General features: G+C 40.1%; 1 protein-coding gene across 4 annotated transcripts; it reads left to right on the forward strand.

Annotated features, from left to right (window-relative positions):
• Nucleotides 1–1339: 1339 nt before the first annotated feature.
• On the forward strand, nt 1340–25258 carry NSUN7 (NOP2/Sun RNA methyltransferase family member 7). 4 transcript variants are annotated; one of them, XM_074822410.1, is made up of 12 exons: nt 1340–1446; nt 5754–6036; nt 6979–7037; nt 9287–9417; nt 10143–10295; nt 11563–11746; nt 13788–13998; nt 14642–14785; nt 15521–15622; nt 16162–16279; nt 21117–21234; nt 22840–25258. In XM_074822410.1, exons 4-12 carry the CDS (start codon nt 9317–9319, stop codon nt 23404–23406), a joined length of 1698 nt encoding a protein of 565 aa, XP_074678511.1. In that variant the 5' UTR covers nt 1340–1446; nt 5754–6036; nt 6979–7037; nt 9287–9316; the 3' UTR covers nt 23407–25258. The 4 variants fall into 4 exon arrangements, 3 of the variants coding, with proteins under 3 accessions (XP_074678511.1, XP_074678509.1, XP_074678510.1); XM_074822408.1 differs by lacking the exons at nt 1340–1446; nt 5754–6036 and adding an exon at nt 6284–6596; XR_012623061.1 differs by lacking the exons at nt 1340–1446; nt 5754–6036 and adding an exon at nt 6306–6596 and having other exon boundaries at nt 21117–21369; nt 22840–22951.
• Nucleotides 25259–25687: the final 429 nt, after the last annotated feature.

Raw genomic sequence — 25687 nt, forward strand, 5'->3', positions numbered from 1 at the left:
CCTTCATCAGGAAGGATTCAAGATTTGTTTGAACTGCTGTGTGCAAAGTTTACCCAGACTACTTGACTCGCTTTACAATTAATTGCCGCTGTTGCAATTGCAGCAGCGTCACTGGAGCATGTAGCAGAGCCACACCAGAAAGGGGTCTTTGTACCATCAGCAAACTAAGGACTGTTTTTAACTCTCCAAATTTTCTAGTCCTGTTGCATGCACTTGCATAGAGTCGTAGCTTGGTTGCACAGAGTCGCAACTTGGCTTGCTTAGATATCTTGATGATATTGATACCAGAAGGGGATCTGGCTAGCGACCAATTTTTTGGCAGGGATAACAAGCATTGGCTTGTGTGCTTCAATGGAGCTTGTTCCCAAAAAACTCTAGGACCTCACAATTTGTGAAAACACGGATGTGCTAAGATTTGTACTGAGCTTTACTAAATGTGAACTCAACCTAGACCAAAGACTTTGTTTTTGTGCAGTCCTACTGCAGAAGTGAGTCTGAACTTCTAACTTCCCCGTGTTAAGAGCGCTCGTACCTGTGGCAGATGATTGTGTGAGGTGCCAGGCAGGATTGTATCAGAGAAATGACACACCAAAGGTCATCACAGATTTTAACTGAGTCATGCGGGATCTTCCTCTATTCAGGAGAGTTTAAAATTGCCCATAACAGCACTGATGTAATGAAGTTTATGGGGAAAAAGTAGATTTCTGACAAGGTGATTTATTGGTTGATTATTGCAATAATTTCAATATTTTTTTTTTTAAATAAAAAGTCTGGAAGCAACTTAAAAGCCTGATCCAATTATGTGTTTTAAGACTGAATAAAAGCAGAGGTTGAGACAGCTAAAACATTACGAGAGCATGGTGTATGGTAATAGCACTCTGCTAATTCCAAGTGCAAGCGACCGGCACCTTATCTGGGGCTGTTCCTGTATTTGTGGGATTTCCAGTCCTGTAACTGGTGGTGCGTCGATGCAGCTCGGAATGCAAGCGTTGATAAGATTTATTTTTTAAAGCGGTCATGAAATTTGGAAGAATTAATACTGTTTGGGGAGTGTTTCTTTTAAAAACCATTTTTCACACACACACACACACACAGGCGCACACGTGCGCGCGTGCCGTTGCCAGGGTGGATCTTGGCATTTTCGTGTGGCTTCGGAATGACTTGGGCGACCCCTGGCACACCCCCGAGGGCAGGGCTCGGCGCGGGCCCGGGGCGCCCAGCCGCACTAACGCCCCCAGCGCCTGGCGCCGCCCCGCAGCGCCTCCCCGCCCGCCACGGCGCGAACCACCGCCCCCGGCCCGGAGCTGGTGCCCGGCGGCGCGGACCGGCGGGAGAGCTGGGCGGGCGGAGCCCCCCCGCCGCAGCACAGAGCGGGGCGGCGTCCCCTCCCGAACGCAGCGGCCGCAGCCCAGCCGGGCGCGGGGCCGCCAGAGCCCCTCGCCGGCGGTAAGGGTTAACGGGGGTATGCGGGCGCCGCTCCCCTGCCCGGCATGGGGCGGGGGGGCGGAGGGTAACTGCAGCCGCGGGAGCGGGGCTCCAGCGCCCGGCCTGCCCCGGCGCGGCCCGGGGGAGCCCCTCAGGCCCGGCGGCAGCGTAGGGCAGGCCGCTGGCGGGGCCGCCTCTCCCCGCAGCGCCCGGCGCCGCCATCCCCGGAGGGAGAAGCGAGGGGGAGAAACCCTGTCAGTTAAAAAAGGACCCTCGGGTTCCTGCCCAGGGAGAGGGGTTTGGGTGTTGCCCCGTCCGCGCCTGTGTGGTTTGGGGGAGCTGTTTGTTTTTTAAGGCCTTTCAGCCCAGTGTTTCAGGAAGCCCTTTGCATGTTTATACAAAGAGGTATCTTTTTTCTGTGTGACAGTACTATGAGTTGACAGGGACCGTTTCTCATAAATAAAGGGGAGTTGGGGAATGGTCTCGTGGCTGGCTTTTTCTCCTGACTTTCACTAATCTTCCCCCCCCTCCAGCTTAGTTAACTGAAGTTGGGGACAGTAGAAGCTTTGCCATCCATTGTAACTCTGTATCAGACAGTTGCAGTTGCTGTTAGAAAGCAGGTCATGTATACCCATAACATTAGTAAGACAAAAACCACAGTATATGGCTGTCAAAGATTTACTGTGTGTTGGTGTATGAGGAACCATGTGAATGCTCACAGAGCCACTTTTCATGAATTCCTGTTAATACGAAGTAGTACTGGGTGGCCAGCCTGCCTGCTGTACCTGATACAACACAAATGCTGTGGGGTTGTTTGTTGTTTATCTTTTCCTGAATTGTATCGTAGAGGCTACTGACAAAGGTGATAACTGAAGAAATAAGAAAAATACATGTATTGGTATATAAACAGAGGAATCAGTGACATTGATGGTGTACGTATCCTATGCTGTGTGGTGAATAAATGTCATAATTCTGTTCACTTGAGTTCATTAAGTCAAAGCTGGAGCCATCCTTCAAGCTGAGTGTTTATGATACACTAGTTACCTTTCACTTTAAGCAAAGTTACATATACGCTGGAAACATATTTTTATTTGCTATTCATGTGGATCTATATTATGTGCCACAAATACTGTATTTGTCCAGTGCTGTTCATAATTGCAAAACTGTATGGTCTGCGGACAGCTCCGCTTGAAACTGAGAACATTCAAATAAATGAATCCAATTTTTCTTCAATTCCATTGGCAAGCAGATTAGCTAAAAGGGTAGTGTATCTCTGGTATTGGGAAGCAATGATTAAAGCGCACTCATGGATTTAAACCTGCTGGTCTTGAGAGAGTTCTGTTCAGTGGGCATCCTGTGAGGGTGCCTGATAGATACCTGATGTGTTACTTTTTCCTAAATGGTTTAGGGAGTGAGAAAAAGGTTACCTCAGACGTCTTGTTCAAGAGCTTCCTCAGAGCATGAGCACAAAGTCTTTGTTCTCTCACCCACGTTCTCTTCAGGTGCTCTTCCAGTGGCTTTTCTGTGACCTCAGTTTCACATGTGTTGAACATTTCAAATGTAGAGCCTGCCAGAGCAGCTGAGAGGTCCGCTCAGTCTTTGGAAGAAGGATAGGAAAAAATGTTGTGAATGCCTCCAGGCCTCCTACCTCGCACTGTCTGCCTGTAAAGCAGTGTGGTCCGATTTAGTTCTCCAGCCTCCTCTCTAGTTGTCACTCTGCTATTTGAAGCCTGCTATCTTTTTATCTTTATTGCTATTGTTTGTACTTGGATAACAGTAACTTGTGTTACGGGAGTCTATCTGCATCCATAATAGAGGTGTTTTCAGAAGAGAGATTTGTACATCCTGCTGCACAAATAATGTACACAAGAAGCACCCCCTTTGCATTGTGGGGCTACTGGTATTGCTCGCTGAACTGTTGTGCTCACAGGGAGTTGTCCTGGTCATTGCGAGCAGTTTAGTGGATTATGACTTGGAAGCAGAAGTGGGGAGATACTTTCTTGTCTGTGTTCTGTGCCTTCACAACCAATATTGTCCTGAGATAGGTGCTTGCTGTTTTCAACACAAACTGTTTACAACAGCTGTCCCCTAACTGTCCGTTAAATTTTAGTCACAGGTGCCTTTAAGATCCTTTCTTCTGCATACCCTATTACGACTCTAACTTGCAAATATGATCAAGCTTAAGGAAAACAGTGTGGAAGTATAGTGAGAAGAACTTGGAAACTTTATTTCAACAGCAAGTTTCTGCTTTGTAAATGAGGCAGTTGTACCTCTAGTCAGCCAGTTCGCTGAGAGTATGTATGTATTTTTACCATTGAATCAGTGTGCTAAGACTGTATGGAGAGATGCTGGATTTGGGTCCAAATCAGTTTGATTTAACATTTGTAGCACTCTGGAATATTAGAAACTTTGATTTTATTTTTTTCTATCCTCACATTCTTTTTTCATCTCTCTGCAGCAACCCCCTTGAGATTCAGCTCATTTCTTCCATAGACAAAGGCAGGGTCTTTTCTCTCTTCTCTAGTTCTTCCCAGCTGAACTTCATATCATTCAAGCTTGGTGTTCAAGCTTGGCCCAGAGTTCAGTAGTCCAAGCTGTGATTTGCAGTGTTGCAACCATGCAGTGTCTGCACAGGGCAGAGCACTATCATCCCATCTTTATTAAGATGACATTTGTCTTTTCTGAAAGTGTGTTCATCAAATCATCTTAATAGCAGCGTCTTGTGGGTCAGCAAAAATAGCTTTGGCAAAGAAGTCACTGACAGTAATTGGGAACCCTACGAGTCTTTGAAAGTCCTGACACCACAAAGATTAGTTCACTTGCTACATGTTCTAAAAAGGAATGTTTAGTGTTCAGCTGGAGAAAGGGTTTGAGCTCCAGGTCCCTGTTAGATCCTGTCCTCGTTTCTGTGAAGTCATGCACATGTCTTGTGGTCAAATTAGTGTCAAACATCCTGAAAGCGTTTATGATTTTTTTTCCTTTCTGAGCTCAAGAATTTCAGTTTGGTTGAGGTAATCTGGTACTTTATTCCAGTGGAGAATAGTGCTTTCTTTTGATAACACTGCTTGTCCTGCTTCAATATGGCTTCATAAAATAAATTTACATTTGCTCCATGGATCCATCAGTGCTGCATCTAACACTAAAGGTGTTGGTGCTTGACTCCCACAAGAAGCAGCTCTTTGTTTGAGGCCCAGGAGCTCTGTAAAGAGACAGTAAAAGTTGCTTCTACAGGGTTAGCAGCTCTCAGTTTTGCAGAGCATATTTTGGGAAAGGGAAAAGAGATGTGGCCTCCTCCACATGAGGCACCAGAACTCAGGAAGCAATACTGGTCGGTTGTCGAGCATGCTGGGCTGGGCGGACTCTGACTTGGAGAAGGGAGGCATGGGCTGAGTGTCACCTGTGTTGGGGAAGGGCACTTTGAATGGAAGAATGCTGGCTCAGCATGGGGCATTTCATGGCTGCCTGCTGGAGAAGTAACAGCTTGTGTTCCTCCTTTCCCCTCCAACCCTGCATGCTGCCATCCTCCTTTGCCACTATGTTTTGTGTGATGGGGAGGAAAGGGAGAGGAAAAAAGGATGCTGGGCAAGTATGTCTGACCCATATGTAATTTATCCTGAGGAATGTGGGGGATCACAGGGAAAAAGCTTGAGAATGCTTGTACTGAACTAAATTATGTAGCAAAAGAGAAGATCCTTTCTATTTGGTCAGAGTATCACCTTCTTTTCTGGATCTTTAGACTGGCAAAAAGAACAACTTCTGATATTCGTTGTTAATTCTAAAATATCCAGAACTATTTTCAGCACCTGATCCGTGCCTAGCTTTCTGTGCTAAAGCTGCTAAATTCCTCACAGTTCTCTTGTATTATTCTTCTCTAGACAGGAAGACTAGTTTTACTTTTTAAAAAAAATATTTCCTCTGTGACTAAATTTGTCTTGGCTTAGCCCTCTTCTGAACATTTAACGTGACTTCTAAGCCTCCAAACATTGTCATAAATGTATGTTACAGCAACCAGAGAAAATGGAATAAATCCAAGCACTGTGATAGATATACTTTAAGTAGGTTTTTATGTGAAACTTAAGCGTATTTTTGGATTCAGCTAACACTGGGGACTTTTTATTTTTCTCGAAGCCCTATTTACCTCTGGGGAAGGCAATTTTTATTTTACTGTTTATGTAAGATGCATAGAAAATTAAACACACATGGATGTATGGCGAGTTGGATAATATATTCAGAGCCTGTCAGAAGGATTTCCTGCATTTAAAATTGTGCTCTTTAGGTAATACTTTAAATACATTAACACTTAGGTGATCTCTATTATCCATTTTTAGGAACAGTCACACAGTTTAGTGGACATGTGGAATTTACTGCAACTCTTTTCAAGATGGTTCTTCTTTGGAAGAGACGATGGCTGCTTTGAAATTTCTGTAGTGTCTTTATTAAAGGATAATTCCTAGTAAGAAATACTATTCTGTCTGCAATAATAATGCTTCTTATTGGACATAGAGAATCAAGTCTCTGCATATAGTCTGTTTAGGATCATTTGCTGTAAAGCACTGGCCTCTTTGAAACAAGTAACCAGTCTTTCTATCTGCATTAGTGTAAATAAATAAGGTAAGAAAACTATTAAATGCTTTTCTACTATATGTAAGATGATAGATATATAGAAGGATAGATGATATATGTATATACATATTTGCAGGAATAGAGGCTAAAAAAGAAAATAGGTTCTATTGAAAACTTGAAAATGGAGGGAAAAGTGTATTCTAGTGAAAGAAAATTTCATAATTCAATACCAACTTTGTTTTTTGCAGAGGCAGCAGGATTTTGACTTGCACTTACACAATCAGCCACTGGAAAAATGCCAGGTTCTGAAAGTAACTTGGTGTCTTTACATGAGGATGTTACAAATGTTACTTCAGACTTGAGTGAAATGAAAATTTCAGATGAAAAAGGATCTGTTGAAAAAAGAACAATGACTCTGATTGAGAAGAATGGCTATCATGACTCTGTATACATAAATGCAGCTAAGATTTTTCAAAGCATTCGTACTGAAAAGTGTAAGGAAGGAATATTGGTGCGGTATGGTGATGACTCAGTATCTCCCATGCTGACTTTTAAAGATGAGTATTCCCAGTATGTATCTCATGAACTGGCTTTCAGTGCTCTAAAATGTAAGTACAAAACTTTTCCAAGAATTGACAACAGAAATGATGCAACAGAGAAAATACAGAAAACCTAAGTGTTTAGATTCTGCCTGACATCGGAGATCTGGGGAATTTTTTGTTCTTTGAATTTTTTTGTTCTACTGAACTACTCGTATCCCTCAAATATATCTAAGTGTTGTTAGCATTTTGTGAAATCAAACATTTAAACTCTATATTTCTTCATGTAAAGGAATTATTTAGAGTTGCTACTCTTTGTGATTGAAGTTGCCCTTAATTTTCATAATATTTAAACTTTCAGCTTCTTTAGTGATTTACAAGTTGTTTTTTTTCTTCCATAGAATCTTGTAGATTTCATAGTGTAACTTGTCAACATTTTCTTTTTTTGCAGATCAAGATCTTCTTGAAGAAATACTGTTAGATAGTTGTGTTTACCCATGCCAGTCTATAGTAAGCAAACATTTTCTGTGAGGAAATAAGTTTTGTATTTTCTGAGTTGATGTAATCAGAATATTTTCTGAGGATTCTGCAACATTCTTCAAAACAACATTTGTTGTTTTGAACTACATGGTAGCCTCAGCCTGAAATAGTGCCGTCCTTTTCAGTTGTCTAAAGCATCAATCTCTGAAGTTCTAGATAAGTTGTTTGTGAGATTCTTATTGCACCTTACTGCTGGGAATCAAAACCTTCAAAGAAAGAAGGTAGGAGAGTGAACTATAATGCTTACTGCAGTGTAGTACTTGCTCAGAGATGTTGTCCATGAGCCGGTCCATGTCCATGCACTTTCCTTCCCAGCTGTGTCCCCTTGTGAGTGGGGAAAAAACTCAGGTTCCCTTCCTGTCCCTGGGCGTTGTAAAGCAGGGAGTGGACCCCACCAGAAAGAAGAATACATTGAACCCATGTTTCATTTCCTAGTTAGTCTTTGATGCCTTTGAAAGTTACAAGATGAATTTGAACTGATGTTATTTGTGGAGATTGATGTGAGCAGGCAAATGATAAAACACATTTGATTTTTGTCTTGTTTTTCTAAGGAAGTAAGACTTACGTGGTAACACTTTGTATGTGGTGGTATTTCCCTAATAACTTGAGTTTTCTAGCTACTTCAGGTAATATTTGTAGGAAGGTAAGAATTTTTGAAGTCATAAGAACTGTAGGAATTTCATGAAAAGAGGTAGACAAGAGAAACTGAAGTGCTGTTAATTACTGTCTCTGAGAAGGAGATGCTCCCTGGTTTAAACATTTAGACATGGAAAGGAGATTCTACAAGTGTCCCAACTGCAGAATGGTTATTATATACTGAGCTTATTAGTTGTTATATGCTGAAGAATCCCACAAGAGACAAATTGATAGACAAGTTTTTGTTCACTTAGCTATTCAAGGAACTATTTTATGAGGAGAAAATAATTTCAGAGTTCAAATTCTGATAACATTAAAAATTGTTAAGATACAGTATATATTATCTGTGTTTATGGAGAATGTTTTTAATTTTGATAAGCTAAATAACCTTTGTGTATTTTGAGTTTTTAAAAAACTCTTTGGTGTTTTACTAGCTCTGCATGAGGAATTACTTTGATATTCTTACAAATAAGTGTTTCATTGGAGTTTTTAATGCCTCTTACATAGTAGACTGCTGTTTGATATGGATCTTTTCGCAGAAGTAAGACATGCTTTGTGTCACTGTCGTGGTTTGAGCCCAGAGGGCAACTGACCACCACGCAGCTGCTCGCTCACCCCTTCCACCTCAGGAATGGGAAGGAGAAAATAAAGCAAAAAGCTCAGGAATCGAGATAAGGACAGGGAGGGATGTCTCACCCATGGTCAGGGGCAAAAGATAGACTTTTTAGCGGAAGAAAAAGAACATAAATTTAATTCAAACACTAACAACAACACTTAACAGACAGAGTAGGACAGTGAGAAGCATTACCACACCTTGGAAACACCTTCCCCCCACCCCTCCTTTCTTCCCGGGCTCAGCTTTGCTCCTGATTTCTCCCTCCTCCCCACCAGTGGCACAGGGTCAGGGGATGGGGAGCGTGGTCAGTCCTGCAGCTCCTTCCTCCTCAGGGAGGACTCCTCACACTCTTTCCCTGCTCCAGTGTGTCTCATGGGATACAGTCCTCCACGAACTTTCTCCAACGTGAGTCCTTCCCACAGGCTGCAGCTCTTCCTGAGCTGCTCTGGTGTGGGCCCTTCCCACATGTTGCAGTCCTTCCAGTGCTGAACTACAACAGCAGGGGCTTCCCACAGAGTCCCAGTCTCCTTCAGGCACAGCCACCCGCTCCGGCGTGGGGTCCTCCATGGGCTGCAGGGTGACTGCGTCTGCTCCACTGGTGACCTCCATGGGCTGCAGGGGCACAGCCTGCCCTCTCACCACGGGCTGCAGGGGGGAGTCTCTGCTCCGGCAACCCCCCCCCCCCTTTCTCCTCTCTTCTACTGACCTCGGTGTTTGCATAGGTGTCCTCCTCACAACTCCCCCTCCTCCTCCAAGGTTCCCCTTCTTAAATATGTTATCACAGAGGCATAGCCAGCATCGCTAGTTGGCTTGGCCAGAGGGAGGCCCAACTTGGAGCTGGGGAACTTCAAGAAGCTTCTCACAGGGGACCACTGCTGTAGCCACGTCCCCTGCTATCAAACCCCTGCCACACACACAGACAAACCAACACAGTCACTTTCTCTATCCGGTTGTTTTTCTGTTGCAGCCAGATGAATTGACCAGCTTGCTTGTTGTGATGCTTTATGATCTACAAGACCGAAAGTTTCAAGCACGAGAGATTTTTGATGAAGAGGAACCTGTAGCAGAAGTTCGGAAAATAGAGCATTATCTAAACAGGTATACATGCTAAGAACTTTTTTTCGAATCATGGAATCATTTAGGTTGGAAAAGACCCTGTGTTGCTGCTGGATTCAGAATAGCCCAAAAAGTTAATAAATATCAGTGCAAGGTATTCCTGGAGGGTGGTAAGCAATAAATACACCTTGACATCTGAAGTAGCTCACTGGTAATTTTTATTTGCTTTAAAGTATCATGTATCAAGATTATGCATAAAGCTTGTGAAAAGAAAAGACTGGGAATATTTCCTCTGACATTTTCATGTAATAATAAAACTGACTCCTGGTTGCCATCATACTTGTGTTGTTGCTGTACACATTTAGGGGTCAGCTTTTACCAAATGCTCATTCTGCACATATATGTATTTATATCTTCAAACATACAAAAAAAAGCTGATGATTGTATTCCACAGATTGCAGTTCCAAAACATTGAGGTTTTTTTAGCTTTCTGAGAAAATGGATATATTTAGGAGTTGTCTTGTAATTCATAATTCCCTTGTGCATTTAAGTAAAACGGTCTCAGCTATGTAATATGACCTTGCATCTACTGCTGTTTGGGGTAGAAAATGTCCTATAACTGTGTATTTTCTGTAACAGCGTGCAAAATAGGCCCCACGTTTGGTTTTGGTTTCTGAGTAAGATACTATTGTAATAGAAATGTTGCATGTTAATAGCTGATGTAAACATTTATAGAACTTATTAAACTTGTGACTATGCTTTTGTAGTTTTAGGACCAAATTGGCAGCTGCGCTAGCAAGATGGCGTGTCAAACATGATGCTCTTTCAATTGAATACATTCTACCAGAAACCATACGGAAGCAAGAACAAAGGGCTTCTGCTGTACCTTTATGTGTTTGGATAAATACATTTAAAATCAGGTAAGGTCTGTAAAGTATCATTTAATATTGAGGTTTTTACATATGAAGTGGTATAGTTTACTACACACTTGGTTTAGAATTCCCAGGTTATATTAAATTTCTTAACAGTACATTCTGCTTAGTCCAGTGACATTATGTTTGTAGTTTTTGTATATTGCAGTAATGGTATTCATAAACTGTAAGAAAGCTGTGAAACAGTTTTTCTTACTATTCTGTTGTTTGTGTGGGTCTTTCACGAAATAAATGAGGAAATAAAATTAGAAGAAACTATATGGGTGAGTAAACTCTGTAATGAAGAATACAGAAGGAGAAAACTTCTTTAAAAGTAGCTGTATTACTGTAAGCCATAACATTGGCAAAGGGTGTTAAGACAGATACAATACTTAATACTGGTGTTTATTCTGTAAGGATAGTGTAAGCTTGAAATAAAAATACACTTTTTAAAATCCGTATATTCAGTGGCCTACTATATAGGTAACACTGGTCTTCCCAGTTCTGTACTAACTGATACATGAACCATACCAGGTTATCCTGTTACGTGTTTTGTTAGACAGGTAATCCATTTTATTATGTTTTCAAGAATTTTGTATTCATACTCTTGTCTTGGACCAATGTTCGGTGCTTAGGTTATATAGGGTTTTCAAGATAGAGAAGGTGTCTTAGTCTGGTTGTGATTTTGCAGCCTTTAAATAAGACTGAACTAAAAGCTGCTGCATTGATCCTACGTTTAATGTACCATGTAAGCTTATGGCACTATCTGAAACTGCATTTCAGCAAACAAGTCTTGGTGTATGTACTTTTGAATCTTCATGATATTTGAATTGCAAGCCTCAGCATTTATGTCTTCATTACATTTACAGAAGGATTATTTCAGTTATCAGCCATTAAATTCATTGGTGAGCTGGGCTAAATTGAAAGCAATTGAAAGAACTAAACTATTGCAGCAGTAAATTTGCTACAGTGTCTCCTGAGCACACAGACGTTTATGTTTTGATGCTTTGAATCATCCTCTGGAGACACATACCTCTTTCTTAATTTATTTTATCAGACTTATTAACTTAATTGTTTCAAACCAGAATGTATATGCCTAAACCAGAGTGAATTCCCCTCCTGCATTAGGCAGTATTGCATTTTTTATATATATATATATGCATATGTATATACATGCACACTAAAAGAATAAAAGGCAAAAATCCATATAATCAATATGAACTATATTGCTTAAGTAACTGTTGTGTATTTAATGGTCAGAGTTACATGTTAACAGCCTTCAAGACCTTTTCAGCGATTTGAAGAAGAAGGGATTCACAAGAGTTGAATCTGTGTCAGACTTCGACCGTTACACATACTGTGTGGACCAACATTGCCATGATGTATTGTTTTTTCCTTCCTCTCTTAAAGAAGAACTGCTTAATTTAGATCTTTTTGCAGATTGCAAACTCTTACTGCAGGTGAGTTGATGTCACCCTTGAATAGACACCTTGAATTACCTGAGCGTGTCCAGAGAAGGGCAACGAAGCTGGTGAAGGGTCTGGAGCACATGTTGTACGAGGAGCGGCTGAGGGAACTGGGGTTGTTTAGTCTGGAGAAGAGGAGGCTGAGGGGAGACCTCATCGCCCTCTACAACTACCTGAAAGGAGGTTGCAGAGAGATGGGGATGAGTCTCTTTAACCAAGTAACAAGCGATAGGACAAGAGGGAATGGCCTCAAGTTGTGCCAGGGAAGGTTTAGACTGGATATTAGGAAGCATTTCTGTACAGAACGGGTTGTTAGGTGTTGGAATGGGCTGCCCAGGGAGGTGGTGGAGTCCCCATCCCTGGAGGTGTTTGAGAGTCGGGTCGACATAGCGCTGAGGGATATGGTGTAGTTGGGAACTGTTAGTGTTAGGTTAATGATTGGACTAGGTGATCTTCAAGGTCTTTTCCAACCTTGATGATTCTGTGATTCTGTAATAATATCATTGCAAACTAAAATAATTGCTTGGGATTAGAATGAGGTCATGTATTGTGTGATTGTCCTATTAAATCAGGCAGCAACATGCTCTCAAAAGGTTTTGGATGTTTTTAATAATCATAAGGTTGGAAACTGATTCACTTAATAAATTTAGCAGGTAAATATTAATGCTTATAATTAATAGCTACAATTAAATTATTAAAATGGTTTAAATTTAATTTTAAAATTGTTGAAATAAACATCAGAAGTGGTCAAAGAGGCAGTCTCACTTCTGAAAATGTGAGGAAAGTTTCTGTGTAACTCTACATGCATTACCCTCAGTGAGTAGATATAATAGTATGCTAATACAGTAACATCTTTGCCTCCTCAATGGCATATTTGGGATGGAATGATGATGGTTCTTTGTATTTTGTGCAGTGTGGTTCCTAAATGTCCATAAACCCCACTGGTCTTTTTCCTGACTTGCCATCATTAGCCTCTCCAGGCAAGAGGTTCCTGTTGTAGAGTGGTGGTTTGGAGTTACCCTGCAACAACACACAACCACAAATTATCTGAAGTGTCTGGTGACCTGAGTGCTTAGCAGAAACATTTCAAAGGGCATTTTCCCTTGATGCTTAGCATTTTCTCAAAATTTTAACCTGAAAATTTATTACTCTACTTACAAAGTAATTCTGAATATCTCATTTCAGTGTGTGTATTTTGAATAGGAGACTTACAGAAAAGAACTATACGTGACAGCTCCACAGGTCACCAGAACAAATTCTGACTAGTACTGCTTAAGAATAATCAAAATTAGGAAACAGAACCCTCAAAAACTCCATCTCTGTGTGGTGGGGTCGGTGGCACCTAAATGGTGTAAGTAGGTACATAGACATTAATGTGAACTTAAAGGTTTAGCGCTTTTTTTTCCTTAACACCAGTATTTTCCAGGTGTGGTGCAAAACTTGGTACCCATAGTCCATATCTTCACTCTTTGCCTTTTTATTAATTTGATGGAGATGTTTGATATGTATCTCTCTCTTCAGCATCTGTAGTATGAGATCACTCTTGTAAATGTGCTTTCTGCATTCAAATCTGCCTCAGTGTTGAAACTTCCGCAAAATCTTAGTTTTTGATTCGTAAGGGCTTAATTTCTCCTATAATTATCTTCAAGAGCTGTGTGAATAGTTCTACATTTCTCTGTTAAGCTGCCTCTGAGGATGAATTTTGCATATTGTGGCCTATATCTTTTCTGGAACTGGCTGTCACTAAGAGTTCCTCCTCGTGATATGCATTTAACATTTCTTTTCACCTATAGATATTATGCTTTCTTATGCATTAATTAGAATTAAATTATTTAAATTTAGTGTGTTTAACTTAAGATGCTTGGGTTTGTACTGTAATTCTGTTTTAGCAGCTATCCATGATTAGTTTTTCTCCTCCCCTCTTTCTAGTTTGTCATGAAAATGATTAAATACTTTCCTAACTTGGAAAGGAAGTGTGGCACTCATAGAAACCAAATTAGTTGGTCATATTTAATTTTGTGTCATTGTTTTCTAGGATAAGTCTCGCAGCCTTGCTGTGCACTCTGCCCAGGCACTGTTGAATGCAGGTGATGACATTTTAGTGGCTCATGTAGGTTCCCACCTGACCATTGCCCATATATCAGCGCTGACAATTCACAGCATGTCCAGAATTTTTGTTTGTGGTGTAAAATCTTCAGCAAAAGCAGACGAACTGAGGGACTTGTTCAGTCACATGGGATGCAAAAGTAGGTGTTAAAACACGTTGGTGTGCATAAAGTATTTAATGTAGATGTTTGTGATATCTGTAAATATGTCATGCTTCTGTCAGGATTCAGCGATCTCTTGTCTGAGGATTTGCGGAGGGCAGTAACAACTTATTTTTTGCCATAAGGTGAACTGACAACTCTTCAGCTACAGTCAAGTTAATCAAAAGTTGCAGAGTAACCATCATAGGTGAAGGCTCCTGAAATGTCAGGCTGAAGTTTTCCGTATAAGTAGTTACTGTAGAGTGGTTGGTGTAGCTGGTAGCTGGGAACTTTTGGATCCATTTATTTGGTGTCTTGGCTATTGCCTTCAGTCTGATTTTTCACCTGTTTCAGAGAGTGTTAATCCAAAACACATGCACTTGTCCGGTTTACCCGGAGGCACAGAATCAGAACAGAATACAACAGGACTCTGGAACCCCATTAGCAGACTTCTCAGTGCAAGATGCCAAGGTCTAGTCCTTCGGTCTGTTTGAAATCAGTGGGACATACTTTGGGGGACCTCGGTCTAGCAGCCTCTAGCTCTGTGGAAGTCTGTGTAACACCAGTCTCTTCACCTTTATCACATTAAAATTAGGCAGGTTTGCTTGCATGTAGAACTGTTGAGTTTTTCCCTTTTTTTCAGATATTCATTTGTTACATGAAGACTTTACTGAGATTGGACCAACAGACCCGAGAATTCAAGAGGCAAAAGTTATTTTGCTGCTACCACAATGCTCTGGGCTGGGCGTGGGCAACCCAGTAGACTTTATTTTAAATGAACACAGAGGTAACTTTTGATACAATAACTAGCTCATGCTTTCTGGTAGAAATAGTAGTCAACTACTGTAGTCTGGACATCGTAGCTGCTTCAGTAAATTGTATAATTTTATAAAATACCCTTCCTTTTAGATTTTTAGTTTAACTACTATAAAACATATATATTAAATAACTTGCATAATTCTGTATGTCTAATGTACATGCAGACTACTATGGAAATACAAAAGAGAATAAATAAATTACGCAGATGATTTTTTCACACATGTTTGGCCTAGCTTACGATTCTCAACAAGAAAAAAAATCTTTTTAGGTGGCACTGAAGGATTAAGAGTGTTTTGTAAAGGCAATTTCAAGTCAATAGTATGACATTTGAGGGTTATTCTGGAGAGCAGAGTGTATATAGCCTTTCTTTTAAAGTGAAAAGACTATAGATAGAGAATTTATTTCAAGATACCAATGAATATATATATTTTTCCCTTGATTACATTCCTTTATTGATTGTTTGTCTAAGTCTATTCACTGTACAATTTTCATTAAATAGAAACAAATAAGAGGCAGTAGTAATTACAGGTAAAGAAGGAAAGAAGAATCATTTGGGCATTCCTTGGTATTGTAATTCATACAACCTACCTTCCCACTGCACTAGTAATAATCAGCTCTGTTACCAAAGCATTTTCTGCAAACAGCTGAATTTTAAGACACTACTACAAGTTGCATTAATAAAGTCACAACTCTTTACATTTAGATGCAGGACTGCTAAGAGACTTTTTCCAAGGATCTGTATCGGAGGATAAACTCAGTATTCTTGCTGAGAGGCAGCTTAATGAGTTGATGCATGCAATGAAATGTAAGTGTGCAGCTCTTGGATTTCTGGGAACACCTTGTACTGCCATTTCCATTGCACTGCCACCAGGTTTTATATAGTTAAAAATAAGCCGATTACTCTGTTAGTTAACGGTAAGTGTGTAACTAAACCCCCTAATCGTCTCGTCAAGTTTAAAGGTGTATCTGTGTCCTAGTATTCAGCAGCTATTAGTACAGTGATCTTCAGCATTGTATCGTGAACTGGCTTACTGGCTTAGTCATACTCTGCTTTGGAAAAGTTGTAAATGTAGTCTGACTCCATGTGGCCAGTTTCTGCCCCCCTCCTTTGGTAGCTGTGTGAAAAGAGTGGATGCAGCCCCGAATTTCTACTGAAATCTGCAAATATATGAAAATATTTTACTTATTAAAACCCACTAGAGACTGAGTACTAATCTGTGCAGGAGGATATATTTTATTTGTAAAAATGACATCGAAGCAAAATTTTTATGCTGGATTCAGTCCTTACTAAACCACTGTGTGTATGAAGAATTTGAACAGTAGAAAACTTTGTTTGTTTTGTAGTTAACAAAGTACAAGCTATTGTTTACTGCACTTGTTCAATTTACCCAGAAGAAAATGAACTAGTAGTGAAAAAAGCACTGGACTCTGGAGTGGAAGAAAATCAAGTACAACCATATAGGTATGGAATGAGGAGTTTTGTCTATGGAAAAAATATGTGTAACTTTAAATTTAGCATAATTCTTATCCTAGACTGATCTGTCTTGCATTAGATTAACATTTAAAATAGGTTTTTGCTGCCTCTCATTGCATTCCTTTGATGTTATCAGAGTACTAAGTAGCATCCTCTTGACTTTTTCGTCTAATGTTTTTGTTCCCATCTGAAATTGAGATGGGAGGAAAGCATCACTGGTTGGAACTAACATTGTGGTGAGCTTCTGATAGAGCTTTCATCTTATCAGTATTCAGAGAATGAAGCTAGTTGAAGGTAAAATGGAGACTAAAAGTCAGGGAACTTGCTAGCATGCTCTCAGCTTCTCACTTAGAAGGATCAGTTTCAAAGGACAAAGAAACCCAGTCTTAAAATGTGAGAATAATAACAACCTCTGCTGTAGGATTGCTCCTCCCTGTATTCAGATGACTGACTTCTGGGGGGATAGGTTACAGTAGAACATCCTGTGCAATTGTAACAAATACAAATCTATATGAAAGAAGTTTGTGCATTGTATACTTCATGTGTAGTTAAAACCTGTCAGCTGGAGCAATGTAAAAAGACTGATGGATACTTTCTGGATTTTCCTTTCAGTCACAGTAGATAAATGCAAACAGTTGGCACTTGCTTGCATGTAGATATAATAGTTGATTGCAGGATGCAGGTTAAAAGAGTTTATGTTGCCAAAAGCACAGGACAGTAAAGCTGTATTTTTAGATTTTATATTAACTTAGATGGTGTTAATGACTTGGCCACTGTGAGGAAAGGTACTTGTGGGTCAAGATAATCATTCAGTGTATTTAAATTTTGCATAATTAAAATGGTAAATGTTAACTCTGGCCTGTCCAAATTAAAAAGAGGTATGTTGCGCATAATGTTAAGATACAGTACAACAAAATCCATCTTTCTTGCAAATCACTGATAGGAAAGAGCAGCCTGCTTGAAATTTTACACTAAATGGGATGAAGTCAGGGTATGTCTTGCCAATGATGCTATGCTAGTCCAAAAGCATTTATGGATTCTTGCTGTAAAATGTGTTTTCCTTTGTGATTTGAAATTCTGTGACGTCTGTCATGTCTTGATGTCTGTGCAGCTATTACTCTGTGGAGAGAACTACAGGGACCTTGGAACATAACAGTCTCTGAACTATTTGAACACAAATAATGCATAAATTCATTATATATAAAACCAAGAATTTATCTTAAAAAAAATACTGTTTTTTTTTTTTTCCAGGAAAAAAATCCCCCCTGTCTAGAACACCCCTCCTGCCAAGCCAAACCAAAATCTATTCAGTGTTTTGCAGAAACATGAGATTTGTCATATCACCAAATTATACTTTTACTTTCAGATAGAAGGCAATCTTGGATGTAAGAAAGGGAGAATAAAATTACATTAGGTTTTTTGCAGACCTGAGCAAATTCGTGACTGAAGACTGAATTTCATAAATGATGATTCCAGAATCAGTTCCTCCTTCACAGTTATGCGCATATCTTGGATGTTTTCGTGCGTAGGTCTTGCTACAATAAAGCTGCTGGTAACCAGTTAAACAGAGCAGTAATAGAACACCATAAATAAAATATATAGTGTGATTATGAGGTCAGCACAGTTGAAGAGGAGGTGGTCAGAGACCTGCTACACCACTTGGATGCACACAAGTCTGTGGGACCGGATGGGTTACACCCAAGGGTGCTGAAAGAGTTGGCAGATGTGCTCGCCAAGCCGCTTTCCATGATTTACCTGAAGTCATGGCTAACTGGGGAGGTCCCATTGGACTGGAGGGTGGCAAATGTGACACCCATCTACAAGAAAGGCAGCAAGGAGGACCCAGGAAACTATAGACCTGTCAGTTTGACCTTGGTGCCAGGGAAGGTCATGGAGCAGGTCATCTCGACTGCCATTAGAAGTCATATAATGGACAAGCAGGGGATCAGGCCCAGTCAGCATGGGTTTATGAAAGGCAGGTCCTGCCTGACAAACCTGATCTCCTTCTGTGACAAGATGACCTGACTATTGGACGAGGGAAAAGCTGTGGATATTATCTACCTGGATTTTCGAAAAGCATTCGACACAGTTCCCCATAGGATTCTCATAGAAAAACTGGCTGCTCATGGCCTGGATGAGCGAATGGTCTGCTGGGCCAAGCACTGGCTGGATGGAGGGTCCCAGAGAGTGGTGGTCAGTGGAGCTAAATCCAGCTGGCGGCCGGTCACAAGTGGTGTTCCTCGGGGCTTGGTGTTGGGATCATTTCTGTTCAACATCAGTAAGTTTGCAGATGACACCAAGTTAAGCGGGAATGTCGATCTGCATGAAGATAGGGAGGCTCTACAGAGAGACTTGGATAGGTTGGATCGGTGGGCCAATGTTAATGGGATGAGCTTCAACAAGGCCAAGTGCCAGGTCCTGCACTTGGGCCACAACAACCCCATGCATCGCTACAGGCTTGGGGAGGTGTGGCTGGAGAGCTGCCAGTCAGAGAGGGACCTGGGGGTGTTGGCTGATAGTCGGCTGAACATGAGCCAGCAGTGTGCCCAGGTGGCCAAGAAAGCCAACGACATCCTGGCTTGTATCAGAAATAGTGTGACCAGCAGAAGTAGGGAGGTGATAGTCCCCTGTACTCTGCACTGGTGAGGCCACACCTGGAGTATTGTGTCCAGTTTTGGGCACCTCAATATGAGAGAGGTACCGAGGTACTGGAGCGAGTGCAGAGGAGGACAATGAAGCTGGTGAAGGGCCTGGAGAACAAATCCTGTGAGGAGTGATTGAAGGAGCTGGGACTGTTCAATTTGAGGAGGAGAAGGCTGAGGGGAGACCTCATCACTCTCTACAACTACCTCAAATGACATTGTAGAGAGGTTGGTGCTGGTCTCTTCTCACAGGTGATTAGTGACAGAACAAGAAGGAATGGCTTTAAACTGCAACAGGGGAGGTTTAGACTGGACATTAGGAAAAAATTTTCACAGAAAGAGTGATCAGACAGTGGAATAGGCTGCCCAGGGAGGTGGTGGAGTCACCATCCCTGGATGTGTTTAAGGGTCGTTTAGATGAGATGCTGGGGGATATGGTGTAGGGGAGAACTTTGTAGAGTAGGGCTGATGGTTGGACTTGATGATCTCAAGGGTCTTTTCCAACCTGAATGATTCTATGATTAAGATGAAAGCTCAAGCCATTTAAGATGCATGTACTACTTACAACAGTTCCTTGTACACTTTCCTTAGAATTAATTAGGTAACTTATTTGACTAAAAGAATGCAGGCTAGAATGAAAGACCATTGCGGAATTACTAGCCTATGTTCACAGGAGCGTCTTTGAGAGGCAAGTTATAACATAACCTGTGTGATCATCACAGATCTACTTAATATTAATTTCCTCTTCCAAGAAAATTGAGGGCTTCCAGGAAACTCTTATGCCAATTGTGCTTATGTGTATTATATCTTTTGGAATTACTTTGCAGTGCTGGAGTGATGCTGAACCAAAATAAGGCTGTGCTGGAGTTTGGGGTCATACAGCTGGTCTTAGGGCTGTGAAATTGTAAAGGTGATTTCAAATTTACCCACTGTCTAAGATGAGCTTACCTTAAGGATATGACAGTTTATAGCAAAGGCTTTACCTTATGTAAGGGTACACATTGGGAACAGATGTGTATAGACAAGACACTAAACCATTCATGCATTTCCCTTTGGCCTATCAAATTCAAGATATTTTTTGCATCAATTTTCACGGTCAGACCATCTTGTTGAAGGGATTCCTGGTAACAGTAATCTGTATATATCAATCAAAATAAAGATTAGCACTTTTTTGCATTGAATGACCAGATCTAAAAGCAAAAATCTCCTGTGTGTCGTAAGACACAGAGTTTTATTTAGTAATGCAGGGAGGATGTGAGCCTTTGTAGTCTTGTTTTACCAAGTTGTGAGGGACATATAAAAAAATCCAGATTACAGCGAAAACTTGGGAACAAACGGTTTTGCAGACTTCCCATTTAAAATGGACTAGCCAGCCAGATCAGGATATTGCTTACAAATACTGAATGTATTTCTCTGTAACCATCTTTGAATAAAGCTCTGTCTCAAGAGGATCAAGGGAGCATTGAGGAGGGGCTGTATCTTACAGTCCTGAGCAGTGCGAAGAGGAGGGGGTAATAATTGCATAAGGATATTTTGATAGCATTTGTCTGTACTGAAACAGTTTAGTATCAGTTTAGCAGCCTTATGAGCTAAATCCTTGAGGCCTGTTTCTGACAGCTAGGGATTACAGGAGTACAGAGAGCACATGAGAAAAGGCTAGTCCGTCCTTCCTTCTGCACTGATGCATTGTAAAACTGTAAATTTGAAAAAACAGCACTCAGTTATTACAATTTTTCTAACCTAAGATTTTTAGCTTAGATAGATGTATTATTTATTATGAGCATATACTTAATAACTCCAAGTTAACACCTCCACAATTTCTGTGTACTGGTTAGTGTTTTCAGAGTGTTCCCCAACTTCATGGACAACTTGATAATCCAGTAATTGCAGACCCGAGAAAGAACTGTTAATTATGCTCATACATATTTATTATCTGGTGGTTAATATACTTAATTATTAGAAAAAATTAAATGTGAATTATGGGGAAAAATGGAAAAAAACAATTAATTCTAAAAAGATGAATTTCCATGTCTTTCTCGAATTGCAGTTTTTTAAAATGAAGATAAGCCTCAATAAGACTATCACTGAAAGACATAATTTGAAAATTACTTTTAATACATCCTTGTTTATTTCCTTTTATATCCTTAAATATTATTTTCTGGTCATTTGTTTATTTTTTACAGGCTTGTTCCTCCTGTTTTTTCTACTTGCTCCAATTCAGAGCCTTCCACTGAAACTTTTTTCAAAACGGAGCCATCAGAAATTTCCAGTGGCTGTTTTCTAGCTGTTCTAGCAAGGGAGGTAAGATAAGAAATTTACCATTTAAAAACACTTTACAGAAGAAGAATATTGCCATTTTCCACAAAAGAACATATGAAACGGAACATTTAAAAAAAATCCTGGCTATTCTTCAGTTGTCTTAAGAACAAAGAACAGGTGAGCAGCTGAAATGTGCCACTTCTGGGGTTTTATGTTGAGCAGAGCTTTCCAACATGTGCCTTTTCTTCCGGAGCTGTTCGTGGTCAGAGCAGTCTCAACCTAAATCAATGGTAGGACTATCTAGAGGAAATACATTGTTGCTGTCACACCTTAGAATGAAATACACAACTTGATTAGGACTCATGATAAATGGTGTTTATAGTAAAGTTATTTGTTATGTCTGTATGTGTCACCAAATTTTTCCAGTATCCAAGCAGACAGTGTCACCCGTAGGGATTAAGAGTTTATTATAATTTGAATAAAGTAGGTATGAATATGTTTCCTTCCAAAAGTTAGGCGCATGCAAATCTGGCTTGAAAGGCGGGGGGCTTTTGCTGAGTAAATGGAAAAGTCTTGGCGTGATTCCCAAGGAAAGGCATTAAAGGGCTAGTTTGCATCTCTGAGCATCAACATTTTCCTGTTGAAGGAAGGAGGGGAGCTAATTAGAATTTCACTGAAAATTAAAGATACGCAATCTTACTTGGTTATTTGTACCACTTCCTGTCATACTGCAATTATAGTGCTTGAAAGAAGCTTGTGTCTTGGGGGAAATTAGAAGATTTTATTAAAAGTAAGAGAATCACACATGAAAAGCCTTTCAAGTTATCTACTATTGACCTCTTTCTGTTCAGTGTAAAGTATTTTTTAATCTGGCTCCCTGAGCTAATAAGTTAATCATGCTGTGTATATCTGTCTACCATACTTTCTCTTGCCACAGAAGGAAATACTTTTGTTTCAGGTAGTTGATTTGAATCATTTTTTAGTCAGATTCTAATGCACAGAAGCAATTGCTCCAATGGCCAATTTTTAGGTGATTCTGGCAATGAACATCTTCCGCAAGGCAGAAAATGTGTACTTACAATTTAAACTGAAATTTCTGGTTTACAGAAACCCTTCTTGGCTAGTTGTAAATAGTTTCTTCCCATTGCTTCTCTTTACATACTTGGATGTTGACCTGGTTCCTAGTTAATGTAGTTTGAGAGTTCCTTGCTTATCTATTATGAGCAAGGATTGTCAGTATCATGAAAATTATTCATGTTTAATGTTATTGATAGTATTTATGTATTTAAGTAACTATTTCTGATACACACACATATATATATATGCATGTTATTATAGACATGTTACAGAGGAAGTCAGTGTGGGAGATGTAGTACAAAGTCCAGGATTCACTTTCCCCTCTTCAGGCCTGCAGAGGGCAAAGTCTCTGAAGAGTAAATGCTCAGATACCTCTTTACACAACAGTCACATTCTTAATTTTTTGAATGAATAGTTTGGTTAGCATTTATCACATGACTTAAGTCTTTCTGTTAGATTCTGATGTAGTTCTCTCAAGGAGTAAATTCTGAGGAATCTGGGATTAAAGTACTGAGTTTGCAGTTCTGTGTTGTGGCTTAGATGTGTTGTTGTTTCCTTTGAAATTTTCAGAAAGATTCTCCTGAAAATGTGTCTGTTCAAGATATTTTGGCTCGTGCTGCAGCAAAAGGACTACTAGATGGCATTGTTGTAGAAAAATCAAAGGAGAAAAGTCAAAAAGTAACACAACGAACACAACACAGACATAATATTACTGGTAGTGGTACAGAGCCGAAGACTGCAAAGTTCCTTCGCTATCGAACTGTATCTAATATTAAGGCTGAAGTTTCCGTGTCTAAAGCAGTCAATACCAAACAACAAAAAGATGTGAACCGCACAAAGGGCTATGTTCAGCTGAAGAAATCTGTCAGCCCCATTTCAGGCACAGCTCTGCCTAAAGTGCTGAAGCACACGTCTCATTTGTCACCTGCGGGCAAGGCTTATGAGAGACAGACATCTACTAGAAAGGCACATGCACAAAAGGAAAAGCTTGTATTGAAGCCCGTGGAAATTGTTTTGCCTCCAGTGATAACACCATATGGAAGATCACAAAGAAACAAACCCAAGCCATCAAATTGCTTTCACGGCTGGACTGGAGCAAAGGGCTGGGCTGGTAGGATGTTTCCACCACCTGTCTAAAGGGGTCAAGGCAACCGGGCTGAGCTGTCCTCGACCACCACTGTAAGAATCTTGCAAACTTTGCCCTAACTTTATACAGAAGGTAAAGATTCCTGTATATATTAATCAACACACTTAGATTACAGTAGACCTCTATGCAGCATAATCTTGCTGTGGGAAAGAGATATATTATGGCATATTTGCATAGAAATATCCACATTAATAATTTTAAAACCAGTAATCACACTTTGAAGAGAACGCAGCTCAGCTCCGTAAGGTGGATAGACCATTGTTGAGAGTGAGGTCAAAAAACTGTAGCTTCTTGCTAGACACTTTAAAGTGACAAGTTAACGCATACATTCCCCCCTGCCCCCCCCCACCTGCACAGATCTGTAGGAATACTCAATTTCAAATTGATTTTTTTTAAAAAGACTGCATTTTTTAAGTGGCCATTTCTCTTTACAAGTGCTAGATACCATTTTTGTGAGTTCCCATTTAGACTCTGACACATGGAAAGTAAGCCTTGCACTGTAAGCCACACCTTTATTTCTCACCTTTAAAGCTCACCTTTATTTCTAAAACTGTATGTGAACTTTTGTACAGGCAACTGGCCAAGTACACTAAAGCCCATGCATAAGCTTTCTAGTACTTACTCCCTTGGTTTCTACTCGGGTGTGTTTCAAAATATTAGTGAAAACTAGATAAAGTATTCTAATGTTAAAAATACTGAATTGTGATCATAATGTCATGTGGACTATGTCGTGGCTCATAACCACTTTTCACCGCCTTTCTTAACACAAGCGGTTCTTAGTTGAAAAGAGTTGCTACTGTCAAAGTAAGTTATTTTTATGTTACTGCTAGTCAGCTGAATAATGACTGAACACACAGTAGTTTGTCTCTGGAAACAGCTGTGGGCTTCTAACCTGCTCTCTCTTGCTAGCAAATACAAAATAAAATAACTATAAAATATCTTATAATGTATATCTTAGGTCTTGTAATCCGAGCAAAGGATAAAAGGGATACGCAAGGATACTTTTAACAATAATCTGATGTAGTATTAAATATGGACATATAAAGAAGGAAAATGACGAACAATGACAGAACCACAGCAAGAGGAACCTCAAAAACTGTATTTAGATTAGAAGTGTTGTAGAAATGAAAGAAAGACAGCATAGCAATATAGAAAGGCAAAGGTAGCTGTGGCCCAGAAGAGAAATTTTCCTCTAGGCAATCATTTAAGATACTTGGCAAGAGTGTTGCCAGTAGTGTCAACAATATGGTATTGAATCTTAATTTATGTGACATAGGAGTCTGGATTTAGACCATCCAGATAAAATGTTTTAACGTCTCTATTTTTTTCCTCACCCACACCAGTCAATGTATCAGCACTACCTTTAGAAGAAAGGCTGTGAAGTATACTACACCAGCAGTGCAGGCAGCTGGCTCTTGTTCATCAGATAAATATCCTTGCTTCACTGAGGAGTGAAAATTTCTTTTAGCATTTTAATCTGAGCCAGCTGTCCTATTCAAAGGCATCACTCACCTGCCACATATCCCTGTGAGTAACCCGTGCTCCTTACCTCTTCCAATAAAAGGATGAACTCTGCTTTTGTTTCTGAACAAACTTGGAAGGATAGTTCTAGACCTCTGCCCATGCAATGTATAGAACTGAACAAATCCCTATTTTATTTCAAAACCATCTTGGAGGAGGTAGATAAAAGGAATGGACCATAAGGAGATTTCAGGGTTTTTTTCAATATGGTTGTTAAATGCTTAAAACAAACATAGAGATTCTGCAGTTACAGAAACTATTTTTTAAAATCAAAATCTGTATCATTCATTAAATATAATTAAAATTACTTGTAAAAGAGCATACATGTGTCTGATGACAGAATTTCTGAACTATTTATGTAATATGTGTCATGATGTCCCACAGTCAGCCTCATCTTGCTTTTAGCAGTCTGTGTCTTTGAAATGTTATGGAGGCTAAACCAGTTAGAATCTTGATGTCTTACCGAGAATATCAAAGAGCTGCTAGTGAAGAATTTGATTCTGCAGGTCAGGAACTCTGAAGCACTGAACATCCCATGCTGGCCACATCTGGGACTGACTTCAGATGGCTTGTAGGTAGAAGCCTGTATGCTCAGTTAAGCACTCGACTTCTTACAGTAAAGCTGTATCTTAAGTAACTTGATTTTCTGTAATCCAGTTCTGTATCTGTAATTTGCAACTAGAAACTGTTGATTCAGTTTTCCAGATACAAAAGTGTCCATCATACTCCCATTGCCTCTAAACCACCAGT

This window comes from Strix aluco, chromosome 4 (assembly GCF_031877795.1).
Source record: "Strix aluco isolate bStrAlu1 chromosome 4, bStrAlu1.hap1, whole genome shotgun sequence".
NCBI classification, from domain to species: domain Eukaryota; kingdom Metazoa; phylum Chordata; class Aves; order Strigiformes; family Strigidae; genus Strix; species Strix aluco.